Source organism: Podarcis bocagei, assembly GCF_964188305.1.
Source record: "Podarcis bocagei genome assembly, chromosome: 14".
NCBI classification, from domain to species: domain Eukaryota; kingdom Metazoa; phylum Chordata; class Lepidosauria; order Squamata; family Lacertidae; genus Podarcis; species Podarcis bocagei.
Genome location: NC_138139.1, coordinates 36,243,501 through 36,263,175, shown reverse-complemented (window position 1 = coordinate 36,263,175; position 19,675 = coordinate 36,243,501). Strand labels below are relative to the sequence as shown.

At 45.9% G+C, this 19,675-nt stretch overlaps 1 protein-coding gene across 1 annotated transcript in view; it reads left to right on the top strand.

The window, feature by feature from the left end:
- WDR90 (WD repeat domain 90) overlaps positions 1–19,675 on the top strand; it is a 47,110-nt gene that overhangs the window by 2,188 nt on the left and 25,247 nt on the right. The window contains exons 2-20 of the mRNA XM_081170131.1: positions 128–219; positions 1,014–1,190; positions 2,082–2,220; positions 2,791–2,961; positions 3,716–3,839; positions 5,043–5,110; positions 5,792–5,901; positions 6,082–6,312; positions 7,417–7,479; positions 9,271–9,339; positions 9,455–9,565; positions 11,453–11,598; positions 13,704–13,761; positions 14,870–14,988; positions 15,408–15,569; positions 16,046–16,176; positions 17,075–17,191; positions 18,134–18,369; positions 19,295–19,434. Of these exons, the coding sequence (XP_081026257.1) occupies positions 128–219; positions 1,014–1,190; positions 2,082–2,220; positions 2,791–2,961; positions 3,716–3,839; positions 5,043–5,110; positions 5,792–5,901; positions 6,082–6,312; positions 7,417–7,479; positions 9,271–9,339; positions 9,455–9,565; positions 11,453–11,598; positions 13,704–13,761; positions 14,870–14,988; positions 15,408–15,569; positions 16,046–16,176; positions 17,075–17,191; positions 18,134–18,369; positions 19,295–19,434 (2,464 nt within the window). The remainder of the gene's footprint in view (positions 1–127; positions 220–1,013; positions 1,191–2,081; positions 2,221–2,790; positions 2,962–3,715; positions 3,840–5,042; positions 5,111–5,791; positions 5,902–6,081; positions 6,313–7,416; positions 7,480–9,270; positions 9,340–9,454; positions 9,566–11,452; positions 11,599–13,703; positions 13,762–14,869; positions 14,989–15,407; positions 15,570–16,045; positions 16,177–17,074; positions 17,192–18,133; positions 18,370–19,294; positions 19,435–19,675) is intronic.

Sequence of the window (19,675 nt, the reverse complement as noted above, 5' to 3'; positions counted from 1 at the left end):
TTTAGGAGGCTAATTCTAATTTTAGAAGATAGCATAGGGACAATCCTGCTTTGTGTAAAGAGAGAGAAGTAATTTCAATAGCAGGAATCACATTGTTTGTGGGTTAACTGATCTGTTTTCTCTACAGTGTGGCAGCATCCCTATCTAAACATCTTCAAGCACTTTAAAGTTGAGGAATGGAAAAGGTCCACGAAGGAGGGCGATGTGACAACCTTTATGGTAGTGTCAGAAGTTCTTGATCCTTTCTTGGGTAGTTAAACGTAGCCTTGGTATTAACACTCAGCTGGTCGCCTGTGGTGAGTGGAAATAGCCTGCAGACGACCAAGTGTGGCACTGCCACCACTGCTGCATGTGAGCTCTCCCTTCCATGAATAGGGGGGAGATGGAAAGAGCGACAAATTTATCCTGCCTTTCCCTAATGGAACTCAAAAGTAGCATGCATAAGGGCACCTTTGCCTCCAGATATCTGGACAACAAAGTAGTAGTCCAAAACCCCTGTAATCATAGAATCATTGAATTGTAGAGTTGGAAGGGACCCCAAGGGTAATCTAGTCCAACTCCCTGCAGTGCAGGAATCCTGCCCACAGCCATTCCTGGGTGGGTTTGAAACACCAACCTTCTGGTCAACAGCCAGGCGTACTGACCCACTACACCAGGTTGAAGAAGGCTGGGCCAGCCACAGACCTGTTTGGCTTTAGGAAGGTTTCTGCATCATATGCCTTCCCACCAAAGCCATGTACATTTTCATATGTGTCAGGACTTCCATCTGCTGGAGGTCTCAAACCTGGAGCTTTCTGGGAATTGAACTGGATCCTTGTCCCCCTCCACTTGGGGATCACATCAGGGAGAGTGAAATGGAACACTAAGTCCTTTGCTGATATTTCCTTAATGCTGTGTTAATTGCCATTATGCTACATACATCCTTGGTTTCCTCCAGCCTTGTACTCCAGCTTCTGTGTGACTTGATTTCTTTTACCTGAGCTGTTCCATCTATTTTATCCTCCTATGTCCAGGACAAGACTCTGAAAGGGACGGTGTATCGCATCAGTGGTGCTGTGCCTGCTAGTAACTACCTCCAGCTCCCCAAGACCAGTACACAGTCATTGGGTCTCACCGGTCGCTACCTCTACATCCTCTTCAAGCCGGCACCGACCAAATATTTCGTGGTGCACTTGGACGTTGCCACAGAGGTGGGTGAGAGTTTCTCTCCTATTTATTAATGACCAGTTGTGTAATGAAATGAGCAAGAGGGCAATGTTAGGTGGTCTGAGGAAATGCAGATCTCTTACAGTACCTTTTGTGGTACCATCGAGTGGGCCTATCCTCTTTGGAGTCCTTGATCCATTCACCTTTGCAGACTTGGCTTTGTGAGCATTGTAGCTTTCACTTTTATGAAATGCAAAGTTCTAGTCCTTACGGTTGTCAAAGAAGATAGGCCTGAAGTAAACTCAGAGGGCCTCTGGAATAAGATTACTGTGGGACACGAATGGAGACTCATTGCCCGGCAGAGCTTCCCCACTTCCTGGCTCACTTATAGAGCAGTTGCTGTGCATACAGAAAAGTTCGAGTGAAACCCTTCACACTGCTAGTTTAATCTTAACTTTTTTTTTTTACTCCACTCTTCAGCCAAAAAGCCTTCCAGAGCAGCTTACATATAATCAGGGGCAATAAAAGACCTTCCTCACCAACAGACAGTCGGAAAGGCATAACAAAAAAAGAAAAAGGAAATGAGGCGGGAAGATGGGGGAGCCATAAAAACTCAGACACTAGTTCTTAAAGTTGAATTGTTGTTGTTGCTATAATACTAAGATGGAATGAACACAGTTCAGAGAAGGTGGAGCCAAAACGTTGGGAGTTAGAACACCTTGCTGATCATCCAGAGATCACTCAGTAGATCCTGAACTAACCTTCTGCCCATCACTGGTCCACACAGGTCACAGTATGTAGCTTTGCTTAAAATGTAGGTTTTCTTTCATCAGCCATGGTTATTGATATTTATTGTTTCTTAAGAACTGGGTGTTTGCTGCCTTCCTATTGAAATAGCCAACCCATGTGAATAGTCTGCATTTCTTTATTTCCAGGACAGCCAGGTGGTCCGCATTTCCTTTTCCAATCTCTTTAAGGAGTTCAAGTCAACTGCCACATGGCTGCAGTTCCCGTTTATTTGTGGGGCAGCCAGAGGGTCAGTCTATGAAAGCACATCCAAGGCTTCCAAGCAAGGTAAAACACAAAGACCACCAACCAAATTGCTGTTTGCTCAGCAAGCTTAGGTAGCTCTGAATACCTTCTGATTTGGTCCTCAGGATGCTGGTGGCTGAAATTAAAAGTTCCTTGAGAATCTAGGTTTTTGGTTAGACTCTGAATTGATCTGGTAGGGAGAATAGAACGTGGTTATGGATGAAGAAGCAAAGCTTTGCCACCCCCAAAATAATACTGCTTCGGGCGTCTATATAATAGCACCTTTGACTGTTCCCAGCGCTTCCTATATATCATCACAGCAATCCTTCTAAGGGTCCTTTAAAGTAGACCATGATGATTATGCTTATACCTTATATGGGAAGCAGGCACTGAAAGATTATTGGGTCCCCAGGAAGTTTGGGACCTAGGAGAGATTTGAACTGGGTACTTACCTGGATCCCAGCTCACAATCATAGCCACTTCCTCACAAAGCATTTGAAAATTAGAAGTGGGCTAATGCGTGAAGCCCATTCTGCCTGTAAGGTTTGAGATTTAGTGTGTTGAATGTCTATATAAATTCAGGTGTTTCCTTGGTGTGTTTCTGACTTTTAGACCTGGTGGGCCTGGCTCCCAGCAGTGTGCGGTGGACCTGCCTGATTCTCGACCTCCGCTACATCCTCTCTCTGTACTTGAACAGAAGCTATAGCCATCTTAAAAGTGTCAAGCTCTGCTCCAACCTGCTGGTGAAAAACCTGTTCACTAGTGACTTGCTCTTTGATCCAGGTGAGAATTAGAAGGAACTTGCGTAAAGGATCACTGACTTAATAGTTGCATGAATAGTTGCTAAGATCTCATGGTTAAAGCCGTTTTATATCTAGGGCATTTATTTAGTTAGATCATTTATATGCCACTTTACTTTGTGTGTGTGGGGGGGGGAATACACAGCTCACAACATTTCTTCAAACAACACAAACATAGTGTAACAATATATCAAAAAAAGAACATCATGAAAGAAAATCAAATGGAAAAACAAAAAAAATCCACATTTCAAGCAGCCTCATTAGCAGCAAAATGGAACAGCCTTTTCAACATCAGAAAATCAAAGATCATTATGTAACTGGGCACAAGTTTGTCCCCCTCGTATTCACCCCAAAATCCAAAATGAAGAATTACCACCTACAGCTATAGACCTGTGAGGATGGAGCGTCCTCAGTGGGCATGGAATACTAACTGAAATGTGGAAGAAAATTGAGAAAGCAGGGAATGCAGTCCAGTTGCTTGGAACCCTGAACACTCCAGATTGCAACATGTTCATGCCGAGCCCCACTTGTTAATTGGAAGTCATGAATTCCAGCTGTTGAGACTTATAGCACAAACAGACCCCAGTCTGCCAATCAGTCATAGGATACTGACTAGTTTGCATACCATAGGATTGGGCTGGTGTAATACTGTTCTCTAGAGGTCGATACTGGAGTTCTGCAAGCTGTTTTTCTAACAAATGATGCTTCTGCCTCCTTCATCCTTTCTGTGCTTTTAGGTGTGACCTCCTCTGAGGCTCATCAGTCCAAATTAGCAACGCAGGGCATCTCCCCCATGCCACGAGAAATGACATTTCCTGTGCCGAAAGGTGAAAATTGGCATGACCTCTACGATTATGTTAGGTACGGTTTGTTGAATTGTATTTCTGTGGTTCTTCGTGGGATGCCAGCTTTCTTCCGTTGCTTCTCTTTGTAACTGGTATACCTCTCCTTTACAGGTTAAAGAAATGGTGTGTGTGTGCATGTGTGTGTTGTGAGTGAGCAGTTCTATAGTTCATGTATGCTTCTGACTATTGTGTTTCCATAACTTGCTAAGATTTGGCATATTTTATCAATTTATAAGAATTCTTCCTTCCCTTCACCTGAAGGTCCAAGGGTAGGTTACAACAACATAATAAACAGTTATAAAAACCAAACAGCCAACAATTTTAGAGAGTAAAACTGCTCCAACCAGAAGAGAACAGTATGGGTTCAGCAAAAGAGGTGAGACCCTGCAAAACAAAATATTTTTAACTCTTAAAGACCAGCGTAAAGAGGTGTGTCTTCATATGGTAAAAGCTGTACAGTGAAGATGTTAGATGCACCTCTGTTGTTCTCGATCTATATCTCACCTTTCCTCTAAGGAGTTCAAGGTGGTGCATGTGGTTCTCTGCTCCCCATTTTATCCTCACAACAACCCTGTGAGGTAGGTTAGGTTGAGGGAAGGAGAGTAACTGGCCAGCGGTTGCACAGTGAGATGCATGAGCTTGGATTTGAACCCTGGTCTCCCAACTCCACTGCACTAGAATACTCAAACATTAGCCAACTCCAAGGAGATTTCAACTGAACCAAATAAGCTTTTTACCATCCCTGCTCTCGAGAAGCTTCTGGAGTCTGGCACATAGCTCAGTAGGAAGAGAGGTGCCCCTGCAGAACTTAGTGTTGGCAGTGATACTGCACTGGGCAAGATCCCGATAAACACCTCTATGGTGCTGGGACCAAGGAACATCATTGGGCTGTATTCCTGTTACTGCAGTTGGGGTTTTGAAGTAGATATTTTCCGCATATCTGTGTAAATACAGAAAGCTCCCCGAAGAAAGCCGTTTGGCTGCTAACCATTCATTAAGAGTATCTTGATATGTGGTCACTCTCTTTGGTTTGTCCACATTGTTTACTGCAACATGCAGAATTTGCTGCATCTGGCCACATTCCAATGGTCATAGTCAGTGTAACTGTGTTTTTTGTCTGGTAGTCCAGCATCCTTCTTTGAGCCAGTGAAACAAAACCATTTCTTCCTTACATTCCACACTTTTTACCAGTCACCATTTCTCTGATCTTCTTGCTCAGGTTTCCTTCTGATGGGTCCAAGATGCCGTTTGACTCTATTCAAAAAGGCACTTTGAATCCTGCTGCAGGTAGGCAAAAAAGAAAAAAAGGGAGGCTATAGGGGAATGGAAGTTCTTCATCCCAGGACAAAATTCATCCAACACAGACCATCTTATGCCAGATGAGAGTGGATGTGAGCAAAACATCTACTGCAGGAGTAGCCAATGTGCTGCCTTCCAGATATTCTTAACTCCCATCAACTCCAGCAAGCATGGACAGTGGTCAGGAATGATGGGAGTTGTAGTACAGCAACATCTGGAGAGAACCACATTGGCTAACCCTGTACTAAAAGATGCTACTAGCCATGATCACTATGTTCTACCTCCACTGTTGGAGGCAGCGTACCAGCTTCTGGGAATCCTAAGTTGGGGAGAACATTGTTGCACTCAGGCCTGCTTCCAGAAGTTGTCTGCTCTCCCTTCCTGAATTCAATAAGAAATAAGTTAGCAATAGAATACAGTCCTTTTTGCATCAATGTGTGGCTTGTTCTGGTCCTGGAATCGATTCCCATTTCAGACAATTTCCCCTAGAGGTCTTCAAGAACCTGATGGTGCAATCTTTTACATATCTATTCTGACGCAAGTCCCAGGTGAGGTTGTGTAGCCTAGATATGATTATCTGACAGCACAACCCCATTGAATGCAGTGGGACTTATTTCTGAGCAAACCTGCAGTGAATTGTTGTCACATGTCTTCTGCTTGTCCTTTCAGTTGCTCATGTAGAAGACAATCCAGTTGGCCAGCTTCCAAAGGAAGTATTTCTAAGCAAGCCTGTTCAGGACAGAGTGTCTCTCATTCAACAAATTACCAGTCCGAAGCGAGTGAGTATGCCTTGATAGCTATTTCTCTTGCTCAGAGCCATGTATATTTTGGAATTGGATTGCACCTGCCTTTCCAGGAAGCAGTGCTCTATAGCAGTTGCATCTGGCAAAGGGTCTTGATTTAGAAATTGGAGATTTGTGACTGTGACCCTTGCTTTTCAACGCTTATCATTTTCTCAGACTCCTCGCCGGTCTCCCTTCCTTACAAAGAGCATCCCCAAGATTCACCGGGCAACCTCTGCCCCTCTACAGACAGTAGACACTGTGGACCAGACCTGCTGGAGGGAAGAACCACAGGCCAGAGGGGATTCCTCTCTCCCAGCACCTTCAGAGGGCGATGGCAGCATTCATGTTTACGCCCACAAAAATGGGGATGTTACTGTTCATGCTGTCAGTGTTGATTCTGATGAGGTAAGCATGCACCATAGCCATGACTGTTGAGTGCACATTCTAGAATAAAAAATCCGTAGCTTGTTTTCACCTTTGATTGGAAAAGATGGTCAGATGAGGAAGACTTATCTGCTAGTCCTCAAGAAAGAGACAGCAAAAGAGCTACCATTGCTGCTTCCCAGAGAACCTCTTACCTGTTAAGGGGAAGATATATAATACCCTTCCTTCCAAAGGACTCCAGGGCAGCAAGATGACTCTTATCTCTGTAAGGAGAAGTGTTCAATGGCTACTTCCTCTTGCTTGAGAAGTGTTCAATGGCTACTTCCTCTTGCTTGATTGTGAGAGTATTACCGTATTTTTCCCTCCATAAGACGCACTTTCCCCCTCTTAAAATCTAAGGAGAAATGTCTGTGCGTCTTATGGAGCAAATGCGTGGTCCCTGGGGCTGGGGGACGGGACCCGGGCTTCCCCCGCCAGCCCCGACAAGCTCTAGGAACAGCGGGAAGGCTGTGGGCAGCCTTCCCGCTGCTCCCCGACCTGCTCTTTGGGGCTGTCGGTGGGGGGAAGCCAGGCTTCCCCTGCCAGCCCCACAAGCTCCTGAGCGGCTCTGGGGTAGCCTGTGAAGCCTCCGCAGAGCAGCGGGGAGCCTTCATCCTGCTGCCCTGGGGAGGCTTCGCGCAGCTATCCCTGGCTTTTGTGGGAGGTGGGGGAAGGGACAGAGCGAGGCTCTCTCACTTCCCCCACCTCCCGCAAAAGCCCCCAAGAGCCACATTTTTTTTCTTGAATCTCCCCCCCTTAAAAAAATAGGTGCGCCTTATGGTCAGGTGTGCCTTATGGAGTAAAAAATACAGTATGTGCAGTGAAACTATGTTATGGAGAGCCATCTGGGATATAGCCACTAGACTGAACTTTAACTTTATAAGGTTGCACAAAGAGTGCATAACACTCTATGACATGGGTGGGATACCCACCGCCCTCCAGAGGTTGGACTACAGCCCCCTTCATCCTGACCACTGGTCATGCTGGCCAGTCCAACTACATCTGGAGGGCTAATAAATAACAACACACCCCTAAATGGTTCTTGACTCCCATGCCAACATTTTAATTTATTTTGTCTCTTTCCAGGATGTGTGTGCACAAGCGATGGGACCAAAGGTGATCTCCACCAAGGACTCAGTTCGTTGCATGGTGAGAGATCCTGCCTTTTAGTGCTATTTAAAGTACCACTCTTTAACTTCCCATCTCCCCTTGCTACCTGGAAGAGATGTCTTGATTTCACAGACATAGCTACATCAGGCCTCTTCAGCCACTGGTAGCTGCAGACGGTCAGTATTTTGCAGGAGAGTTTCAGGCACAAACTGAAACTCTAGATTTGCATATTTATAGTGGATTAAATCACTCTTCTTACCCTGGTGCAGAGGTTTTCAAACTTTTTGAGTGCATTGTTTTCTTAACCAGCTAAATCCATTCTTTCTGCGGCAACCCTGTGGGGCTCAAGAGTCCAGTTATGGCAACCCTTGCCTGCAGAGCTGACAGCATCAGACACCCTCCCTTTTGGAGTGTTCCCTCAGCCTCCTCTCCCCTCTCCTTGGGAGTCCTCCAGGCAGCTGCTGCTGCCATCCCTGGTCTCTGGTGAGCTTCCTCCCCACTAAAGAGAGGTGCCTCCCAGGGTGATCCTTCACCTGCGGAACATATAGCCAGGGCTGCTGCAAAAAACCCCAGTTGTGCAAGCCTTTGGGAAGCAGAGACGTGAGAGGGCATCAAAGGATGGGAAGGAAACAGGGACAGAGACCAGTGTTGCCCACAGCACCCCTGACCATCATTCAAGTCACCCCAGGGTGCCACGGGGCACTGGTTGAAAACCACTGCCCTGGTGTAACAGATCCACTTTAAAAAGGAACAAGACTATTAATGGTTTGAAAAGCAGTGAGGAAATGAATTGAAAAGTTTGATATGAACAAATGATTAATGGTAAGATGTGCAAATACCCTGTAAACAAATCAGGATAAATGCTCATTGTCATGTAACACACACCCCGCTTAAACAAATCATGGCGTAAGGCTCAATAAAGACTGGCCATGGCGTTACCACTTCAAAAGCTTTCTGTGCAAGCAAATCAGGATCAATTCTGAATCCACAGGTTGGCTGGAGCAGCTGTGGATCTCTTGAGTCTTGGCCTCTTTCCTATGATCATTGCTGCCCACATCAGTCCCTGCGCTAGCAGTGGCTGCTGACCCTCCAATTCTGGCCACAAGCCATATGTGCATGGAGCAGCTACTGGAAACAGGGAGCTGCCTTATCCCAAGTCAGACCATTGGTCCATCTGTATGAGCATTATCTACACTGACTGGCAGCAGCTTGCCAGGCCTTTCGGCCAGAAATCTTAAGAACGTAAGAAGAGCTTGCTGGATCAGGCCAGTGCCCCATCTAGTCCAACATCCTGTTCTCACGGGCTAACCAGAGCACTCTGCCCACCGGCAGTTCCCAGCACCTGATATTCAGAGGCATAATGCCTTTGACCTTGGAGGCAGAACATAGCCATTATGGATGGTCGCCATGGAGAGCCTTGTCCTCCATGAATTTGTCCATTCCGCTTTCTAAAGCCATCCAAGCTGGCGGCCATCACTGCTTCCTGCAGGAGTGAGTTCCATAGTTTAACTATGCACTGTGTGAGGTCGCCATTTATTTTATCTGTCCTTAATCTTCCAACAAGACCTTTCCCTACCCCGGGATTGAATCTGGGACCTTTGCTTGAAAAGCAAGCGCTTTGCCACAGAACAACAGTCCTTATGTCAAGGAGAGGCCTCTCCCATCCCATAATTTGGTTGGGTAACACGGCCTTACAGGAAACTTCTACGCATGTTAAGATTCCTTTCCTGAATGGAAAAGGTGGAGACTCACTTCAGTGTATTATTATACATAGACCTGGCCTTAGCAGAGTATCTTAAATCTGATGATGGGTTGATTTTTCTCCTCCAGAAGCTCTTGCCAGATCCAATCCTGAAGCTGAAGAGGGTTATTGGGTTTGGAGGCTTCAGTACCAAATGGGTCAGTATGCTTGAATTTATTCATCATGCGTATTTGGCATTTAATGCTTCAAGCAAGAAGTGTAGTCCGTTCCCTGCAGAAGTCTCTCATTTGACCTTTTGTCTTTGTCACCCAGGCTCTGTGGGCTGCAAATGGATCTGTGGTGGTCTACCCCTGCCATGCTCTGATTATAGCAATTGCATTAGACACTGGCAAACAGCGGTTCTTTGCTGGGCACACTGATAAGGTAATATTTGTTTCTTTTGTCTTGTTTTTCCACATGTCAATAAAAATACAGGAGAGACTTAAAAATACACCAGTCCTTCTCAACCTGGGGATCTTCAGATGTTATGTACTGCAACTCTGCTCAGCACCAGCAAGTATTGCCAGTGGCCAGGAATGGGCACCAGGTTGCAGAAGCCTGGTATGCACCAGGAGCCTTCATAACGTCAGATGAATGCATTCTGAGACTTGGGTAGAATTAGAAGCAGTATTTCGGTATCTCATAAACTTCACCCAGCTGTTGTGAAAGTGGGGTTGTGGAACCTGTGGTCATCCAGATTGAGGTATAACTCCCAGCAGCCCTGACCATTGGCTCTGCTGGCTAGGGCTGATGGGAGTCAGCATCCAGCAACATCTGGAGAGCCACAGGTTACCCACCCCTATATTAAAGAATTTCATATCTACAGCCTGACTTCCTGCTTTAATTCGCAAAAGTTAATTTCTTTGATTTTGATCATTGTGCGCATGCAGTTTTTGCAGCTGTTAATAAACAGCAAGGGGCAGGCATTCTTTTGCTGTGTTATTTGTCCAATATCCTTGTACACCTTGTACATTTCCGCATATTGCTTCCAAAATACCTTTGTCGTTGCTGCATGTCTCTCTGTGTGTATTGTGTGAAATCTACAGGTATAATACTATGAATATACTAATAGTAATAAACTATTGTTTATGAAGATGCACTCATTAATAAACTGTAGTTTGTTAAGCCAAGGATGACCATTGGGTTCAGCGCAAGGTTCTGGGCAAGTCAGAATGGGCAACAGGCATAACTGAGGCTAGAAGGGGATAGTGGCAGCACTTAAGGGGCATTCAGACCCATAGGACCAAATGCCCCCATTCAATTTTATAGCCCCTAAAAACATGCGTTAACTCTGGGCAAAAGGGTCATATCTATTTTTTACTAAAAAGAGGATATCAATTAGCTTGATGATGAGAGTAATGACTAATTAATGAATGAGTTGCTTCTTGCAAACAAGAAGTCTTGAAGTAAAACATAGTGTACCAGTTTAAAATATGACACGTTGAAAATGTTCATGTACAATAAACAAATTATAAAAGGAAAAGCATCCATCCTCCATGCAACTGCAATACCACTACAAACACGCTAGCACACGCACAAAACCATGGCCCCCAAAAGCACCACGTCCCTTGAAGCCTTGGAGAATTGGAACATGTTTGCCTGCTGTCGAAAACATGCCATTGTTGGCACCGGGTGACGTTCCCTGGGGAGAGAGCCCTGAGAGACTAAGCTGGGGACCAGAAAATCTGCATTTGAAATCTTGCCTTTGTACCGATAGCTCAGCTGGTAGATCACGAGACCCCTTAATCTTAGGGTTGTGGGTTCAAGCCCCACCTTGGGTGAAAGATTCCTACTTTGCAGGGGGTTGGACTAGATGACCCTTGTGGCCCCTTCTAACTGCAATTCTATAATTCTATCATGGGCTTTAGGCAAGCCATATTCATCCTTAGCACCACCACTAACTATCACCATCTGCAACGTGGGGAATAATAATTCCAGCCTACCTTACAGGGCTCTTGTAAGTGAAGATGAAGCTCTTCCAGTTCTATGTGAATGCTAAGTAGCAGGTGGTGGTTGAGGCTACAGCAGCAACAGCCATTCTCTGGAGACCTTCATGCTTCTGTTACCAGTCTAATAAAACCCCCATAATAAGGATTTGATTACCTTTCAGCTCTTTGATCAGCTCCTGTTGGGCAAATTGGTGTGGTTTGAAAGAGGAGCAGCAACAGGCAGTTCCTTCCTATGTAAAAGGCACATAATTCTCCTGAAAGGAATCCAATTCTGCTTAATGCCACAGGGTACCTTTTCCCACAATGTCTCAATTTTCTGCAGGTGGCGGCATTGGCGTTCAACGGCAACAGCACTTTGCTGGCCTCTGCACAGATAGGGCAACTGAGCGTGATACGTCTTTGGGATTTTCCATCGGGGAGGTGCCTCTGCATGTTTAAAACGGGGATGCAATCAATCTCTTGCCTCAGGTAAGTGCAGGAGGGAGCACGGTAGGCTGGGGCACAAGGAGGCATCCAAGGAGTGTGGCAATCAGATAGGGTCCCCGGACGTTGCATCGTCTATTGATCCCTGTGCCACCACTTTATTTCTCACTGCCACCACCCAGGCCCTACCTGGTACAATACTGAGTCCAGTCAGGGTTAAATTGGAACATAAACTTCTGTTTATTTATTGCAGTTTAACAGGTGTGTGGTTTCATAAACGGTATCGGTCTATTACAATCATGGGGTGCCTAGCCAGACCTATAACTTCTGCTACCTGCTCTTACTCATTAAACCACCTCTCAGATATTTACTTGTCTTCCTAGTCCCTAACTATTCCTGACTCAACTTATTTTGCTACACTAACTCAACCTCCCCACAGACTCTATCCCAATTCACTCCCACTCCAACCAACCACCCAACTCCCAACAAACTCCCCTTTAGCCCCTCCCAGAGCTGGTTTTATAGTCCCTCTGACTCCACCCCCCTGGGTTCTGATTGGGTAACTTGTTTAACTATTTCACCTCCAGCACTCTTATATGTTAACTTTACAAGGAGGATCTGGAACTCTTGACTCCCAAAGGCTTTAATTTTAAGATTAGTATGGTACGTAAGGCAAGTTACAGGTTGCAAGAACCAGCGGTTACATGGGAGGTCAAAGGCATGGTTGGGCACGCTCTAAAATATTGAACCGACAAGTGACAAGCCCCTTGCACCTTCCATTTGAGGGACAGGATGAAGGAATGGGTTTCCAAAACCCAAAATTGACTGTGCAGGCAGTTTTTAAACTGCACCAAAATCCCCATTTCTCCTTAGCTAAAATGCATAAACTTTAGCCGTTGAGCAAATGCAAAACAAGAACACAGCTCTCTCCCTTATCAGTTTGACGGCAAGACTGGCCTTGACTTTACCAGTAGAACAGACACAGACATATCTTATGTCCTGACCACAAATGACGCAGAGACCCAAGTCTGGGACTAACGCCAGAGCATGTTCTCGGAAGTAGTGACCTCTTGCTCCAAGATAGGAGTAGGAACAGGAATATCCTTTTATGGTCAGGAGTGCAGGAAGGAAATCCCTTTTATGGTTGAGAGTACCAGAGCAGGAACATATGTGATGTCAACCTACGTATACAAGCTGACGTGGTTGGAAGGAGGGAGAGGGTGCCTGGAGGATATATATACTGCATGAAACTTGTCATTTCTTTGTACTTGCTGTGGACTCACCATGCAGGTGCCTTCTGCTATCCAGAGAGCAGAATAAACTCTTTCTTTGAACCAACCTCGGTGTCATTTTGACTTCCTTCCTCCTGTCCCGGAGCAACGCAGACCCAATCGGTGAACTCCAATAAGGCTACAAGGAGGGCACAACATTTAGCAAGCCAAGCAGCCAGAGCCCTGAGGCTAGGCAGGCAAAAGGGCACTCCTTCTGTAGTGGGTTGGCTAGGTGAGGTTTGTGCACACTGGCATCTCCATGCCCTAGTTGCCAGCTTGGCATCAAATGTATTCCCAGCTGTTTCCCGGGAGGGCACTGGAGACATCTCAGCTGGTAAAGCTGAGGAGTGTGTGTCTGGAACAAAGATAACAGAAGGCACCTCTGAGAGTTTTCCTGAGCCTCCTTTGGAGGGCAGATCTCAACAGATGTCTCTTGGTCAAAATCTTCTATGCCCACCCTGCCAAGGGTCTAGATCTAACTCCCCAAACTCCTTCTTAAGGTCTCTCTCTCTCTCTCTCTCTCTCTCTCTCTCTCTCTCTCTCTCTCTGTCACTCACACACACACACACCCTGTCCATGACACCTTCACAGGACTCATGGCAGCAAGGTAGAAAATGAAAGACTGCCAGTTTTGATGCTGTCAAAACTGGGTTTTTAGTGAACAGCGGAATCTGGCTTATAGTAAGTACTCAGACTGCTTCTCCACTTATGCAAGTGCTGTCCACTCTGATGGGCATAAGGTTGCCAAGGGGTTCAGGCAGAGGTTTTCCACATCACTTGCTATTACCTGATGCTTTTAACTGGAGATTGAACCTGAGATTTTCCGTGTGCAAAAGACTGTTCTCTGCTGCTGAGCTCTGGCCCCTCGTTCTTTTGCAGCTTCTCCTACAGTGGGGGTATCCTGTGTGGCACTGGGAAGGACCGACATGGGAAAACAGTGAGTGAATCAGCATTTCTTTCTTTGCAGTGGGTGTGGTGTGGGCGGATCGTCCAAAGGGACGGCTAGAAACACCTGCAGTGCTGCATCCCCCCCCCCAGCCCTGTCCTGAGGTTCCCCATCTCTGCTCTGTGCTGTCTAACATTCTCGAGTGAGTTCTGTCACAGTTTGTGGCAAGAAGGGGGTGCAAGGTTTTCCAGATCAGTTATTCACCTGGTTGTTAATGTACTGAGATCCAAATGAAACTTTACTAGAGATGCTATTGCTCTTTTTTTAAAAAAAAAAATCTCAGCACCTTAGAAGAGTGTTGCATTGATTATATGACAAGGAAGTGCTGCTTTGGTGTGAGTTGCAGGTGGATGTCAGGCTGAGTTGCACTCTGGATTCTGTCACGGTGTTCCATTGCACCAGAATCAGTTTAGTCCTGCTGACCACATGACCTGGAAAGCTGTCTGTGGACAAATGCCGGCTCCCTCGGCCTGAAGGGAGATGAACGCCACAACCCCATAGTCGCCTTTGGCTGGACTTAACCGTCCAGGGGTCCTTTACCTTACCTTTACCTTTACACTACTGATATGTGCTCCTTCTGCAAGGGCTATGTCTTTGAAGACAAGGGCTATGTCTTCTGAGATTGTTGCTGGAGTTGTGTCAGGCTCAGGCTAAAGCCACAGGCCTTCCAAGAGTGTGGCTAGTGGTCTGCTCCTTGAGCTGCTGTGTTTTAAATGCCACTGAATGTCTAATAATAATAATAATAATAATAATAATAATAATAAATTTTTATTTATATTTATACCCCACCTTCCCCGGCCAGAGCCGGGCTCAGGGCAGCTAACACCAATAAAATTACAATAAAACATAATGGGGGGGGGGGACACAGACAAACAAAACAAAAAACAAAAACAAAAACCAGTTTATTAAAATATGGGTTGAAATACAATTTAAAATGCAGCCTCATTTCAATAGTAGCCCATAAATCAAAACCATAAGGGGAGGGAAACATAAGGGTCAGACTGAGTCCAAACCAAAGGCCAGGTGGAACAGCTCTGTCTTGCAGGTCCTGCAGAAAGATGTCAAGACCTTAGTTTAACACTTGCTCCTCCCTTTGCAGATGGTGGTGGTGTGGAATACTGTTCAGGTGAACCATGGGGGAGAGGTGGTGATGCTTGCCAAAGCGCACACAGATGTGGACATCCAGGCCTTAAAGATTGCCTTTTTTGATGACACCAGGTAAAGAGTGGAGCTTGTTGTTGCCGTTTTATTGCATCCTGTGTATCCTGCCCTTCCTCCCAAAGATAAGCTGCGTCCCTTCCTCTGTCATTCGTCATTCTGGATTCCGTCCTTCTGGCATCCATAACCAAAAATATTGGGATTTCAGCTCCAGTCCTCCGAGCTGATAAGGCTCTATCACCCTCTTTGGGTGGAGCTTATTGTTGCCGTTTTATTGCATGTGTATCTTGCCCTTCCTCCCAAAGGAGCCCAGGGCAGCAAAGCAGAGGCTGAAAAAGGAAAAGCAGCATCACGCAGGAGGAGAGAAAGAGGCACCCCTTTGCTTGTGGGAACCTGAACTGTGCCAATGCACAATGCAAGACTTGTACCTTAAAAACAAGTCCTGTCTAGTTTCATACTCCCAGCATTTCTCATAACAGAATGGTGTCGTGTGGCCGGGACAACGTGAGGCTGTGGCGGGTCCGGAGTGGAGTGCTGCGCTCCTGCCCAGTAAATTTGGGCGAGTACCGTTCCATGGAGTTCACGGACTTGGACTTTGAAGCAGGCCATTCCACCCAGCGAGAGCCACAAGACCGGACACTGTAAGAAGCTGCTCCACTTTATTGCTCCTTGGTGAATGCTTTTGAAAAAAGCTGATAACTGCAAGACAGGCTTCTGGGTTTCTATACTGTTTTCCATACCTGGTAACAAGATCATACCTTCATGCTTCCAGGACCCTCAGCTAATTAGAGTTGGGCAAGTCAGGGAAGATCTTGTTCCCTAGAGCCCTGGGTAGATCCACTTCTTCCCACCAACAAAGCCTATTAATAGTTCAAATCAAGCATTCCAGAAAACATAGACTAAGCTACATCTCTCTCAGAAATACAGTATACGTGAAATAAGCAGGAGCTCCCTTAACTCTCTTCCTGTTTAATTAAATTGCCAGCCGTAGATTTAATCAGCTACAACTTTTGTTGCTTGACCTACTGATTTAAAGCTGGCACCCCTAAAAGTCTTATAATTGCTTTTGGTCCTATAATGATGTTGCTGCTGAGGGACCTTGCTGCTTTCCTTTCAGGTTCGTTTGCAGCCGGAGTGGACACGTTTTGGAAATCAACTATAAGAATGTCGCTGTCAGAAATGCCCGGCGCCTCTTGCCATCGGAAGGGCAGCACTCTCATCAGCGGGAGAAGCAAACTTTTAACTCAGGTGGGCTGCATAGGATTCTCTGTGTGGTATAGTGGTTAAGAGCGGTAGTCTCGTAATCTTGTGAACTGGGTTCGCTTCCCCGCTCCTCCACATGCAGCTGCTGCGTGACCTTGGGCTAGTCACACTTCTCTGAAGTCTCTCAGCCCCACTCACCTCACAGAGTGTTTGTTGTGGGGGAGGAAGGGAAAGGAGAATGTTAGCCGCTTTGAGACTCCTTAGGGTAGTGATAAAGCGGGATATCAAATCCAAATCCAAACTCTCTGTAGCTGCCTACAGAACTTTCCTCTTGGGAACTTGCCAAACTGGCCTTTCCCTGGTCCCCTCCAGATGTTTTGGAATAAAACTCCCATCAGTCCCAGTCAGCTTGGCCAAATGGTCAAGGATGATGGAATTTGTAGTCCAAAACATCTGGAGGGGTCCAGGTTAGAAAATACAAGTCTGGAGACAATCCGTTTGTAACACAGGTATTGGGCAGGAGCGAGCAGTCTTCTTTCAAGGAATAATTTCTGTTTCGGTGTTGCTTAATTTTCCTAGCACTCAAATGGCAACATGTTGGTGGCAGAAATCAGCTTGGCTCTGATGCCTTTAAGAGTGTCGTGGTGGGATATGGCTCTGACCCATGCAATATTCTCCTGCCCAGCTCTATAGAAATGAATGGCTGATGGAGGGATAGATTTCATTAGGTTCCTCTACACAAGCTACTACTTCTGGCTAGCTGTGGAAGGTTGCACTAAAGGCTTCTAGCACGGAAAGGATTTCAGAATTATCCCACGATGCCTGACATGGATATCTGGGCCAGCTCCAAATCTTCTTGCTCAGATTACAGCTGACTATACAGTGTGGGGCCTTCACTGCCAGCTCTTGTGCTTCAGAGTGTACTGGATCTTTGTTCTTTCAGGTCCTGGGATAGCACTGAACAGCATATGTCTCTCATCAACTTTCTGTGCCACAGCCTCTGAAGATGGCTACCTGCGCCTGTGGCCACTGGACTTCTCTGAAGTCTTCTTGGAGGCAGGTGCGTAGAGCTTCGGGATCGTGCTGTCAATATCTGCATAGGTGTATAACTGAGACATCTAAAGACGAGATCTGTGTAGTAAACTAAGGATCAACATCCTCAGGCCCACGTGGTCCTCTCAGCCTCTCCCATTGGGCCCCAGGAGCTCTTCCCAAGCCACACCCCTCATTGGCCAATCCTTGCAGCCTCTTTGAGTTTTTGCCTGGCTGGAATACGTCCTAGAATTCTGATGTTGCCTGTTGCTAGCCTGGATGGAGGAGATAGCAGAACACGTGCAGAAACTGCCTTACTGTGCAGAGGTGGTAAAATTCACATCCATTGTTCTGTCCTCTTTTGTCTCTGGCCCTGCCCACCAGTGATATGTAGCCTCTGGGAGGTTGTCCAGAAGGAAATGTGGCCCTTGGACTGATAAATGGTCCCCTGTTTTAGAAAACAGAGCTCTGTGGCAATTCCACCACCAATCCCTGTGACATGTTCACCCTGCAGGCATGGCTCCAGTAACCTATTCACCCTGGACATCTTTCATTGTCTCGTTAACAGGCTACATGTAAATTTAGAAAAACTGTGTAAGATCCGTGCCCATTTCCTTCCCTAATCATATGAAGAGTTCTCATGGCCTACCTAGAAGCCTGTTTAGTCCAACATCCTGTTTTCCACAGTGGCCAACCAGATGGCCTCTGGGTAGCCCGCAAGCAGGATAGTCCATAGCCATCTACTGCTATTGTTTCACAGCTACAGGTATTTAGAGGCATGCTGCCTCTGAGCTTCCGGGTATTGTTGTTGTTGTTTTAAAAAACGCATTCTGCCAAACCTGTGGCTGGTGTCGCTTTGGTTTCACAAGCATAAACACTCTTGCCTGAAAGTGAGAAATAAGTTTTTGCATAAATGAGTCGCAAGCATGTCACCTGCAGACTCTTCATTGGGCGGCTTGTCTTCCTGCAGAGCATCACAGCCCGGTGAGTTCGGTCCGCATCAGCCCAGATAACCTGAAGGTTCTGTGCACAACTGCCTCTGGGAATGTGGGTTGCCTGGACATCCAGTCTAAGGACTATTGCACCGTTATGCGCTCCCATCTGGATTCTGTTTTGGCATTCTCTGTGGAGAGATCCCAGAAGCAGCTGGTGACTGTCTCTCAGGATAACACCATTCGCGTCTGGAACCTTGAGTCTATGCAGCAGGTAATGTCAAGAATGCCTTTTTCATAAAGTGTACCAGGGACTCAGAGGATCATATCGAACGTTAATTCTGTTTGGAGTCAGCTTGTTGAAATCAATGGACGTGACTATCTTAGGTCTAGTTGATGGCACTAATGTCAGTCCTCCCCCCACCATAGTTCAGTCCTTCCTTAATAGCTGATACTTCTATTGGATTGGATTGGTGAGTTATCTCCCGTTGGTTGTTTCGTTGGGTTCAGGCCTATCTGCTCGTGTGACATTGAGCTGAGATTTGAGGTTAAGGCAACATCTGATCTATAAATGTAAGGCACTGTGATACCGCATTATTATTATTATTGATATCCTGGCTTTTCCCCTGATAGGACTCAAGGCTACTTACAACTAAAATTTAAACAGCTAAAAAAATGCTCATTAAAAAACAATGAACCATTAGTAGAATTCAAATACATACAGATAGAAGATCACATACAAATCCTTAGAATAAAAACACCACAGCAACAGCTCCTTCCTAAAAATAGTAAAATAAAAATAGTAAATTCCCAGAAGCCTATTGAAACAAGAAAGTATTACAGTCATGGCTTCACTCAAAGAATCCTGGGAGCTGTAGTTTTGTTAAGGCTCCTCTGAGTTCTTAGGAGACCCCTATTCCCATCACAGAGCTACAGCTCTCAGGTTTCCCTGAGTAGATGGATTGGTTAATATACCACTCTGGGTATTGTGGCTCTGTGAGGAGAGTAGGGGGTCTCCTAACAACTCTCAACACCCTTTGCAAACTACACTTCCCAGGATTATTTAGGGGAAGCCGTGGCTGTTTAAAGTGGTATCATAGTGCTTTAAATGTGCAGTGAGAATGAGGCCTAAGACTTTGGCAGCTTGTTATTGCCAGCCCGTCTTGTGTCTGATCAGCATGATTCTCTGCCCCCTATAGCTCTATGAATTCACTGCCTCTGATGAAACACCGTGTGCCGTCTCTTTCCATCCCTCGCAATTTATCTTTGCTTGCGGTTTTGATACTGGTGTCGTGAGGACCATCAGTCTGGCTGCCTCAAAACTCCTTGAGGAACACAAGTATGTTTTCAATATATACTTTCAAAGTTGCATCCTGACCGTTCTTCCATATGTCAATCCAAAATGATGAAAGTTGAGGGCAGTGGGTTGTAGCTACTCAAAGAAGAGCCATTGAAATTAACAAACCTGTTACTAATCTCCATTCATTTCAGTGGGTTTACTCTGAGTAGCATTGGATAAACTCCGTTGGATGTTCTTTCAAGAGGAACAGAAATGTGGGAGCTCAACATTATCTTGTGTA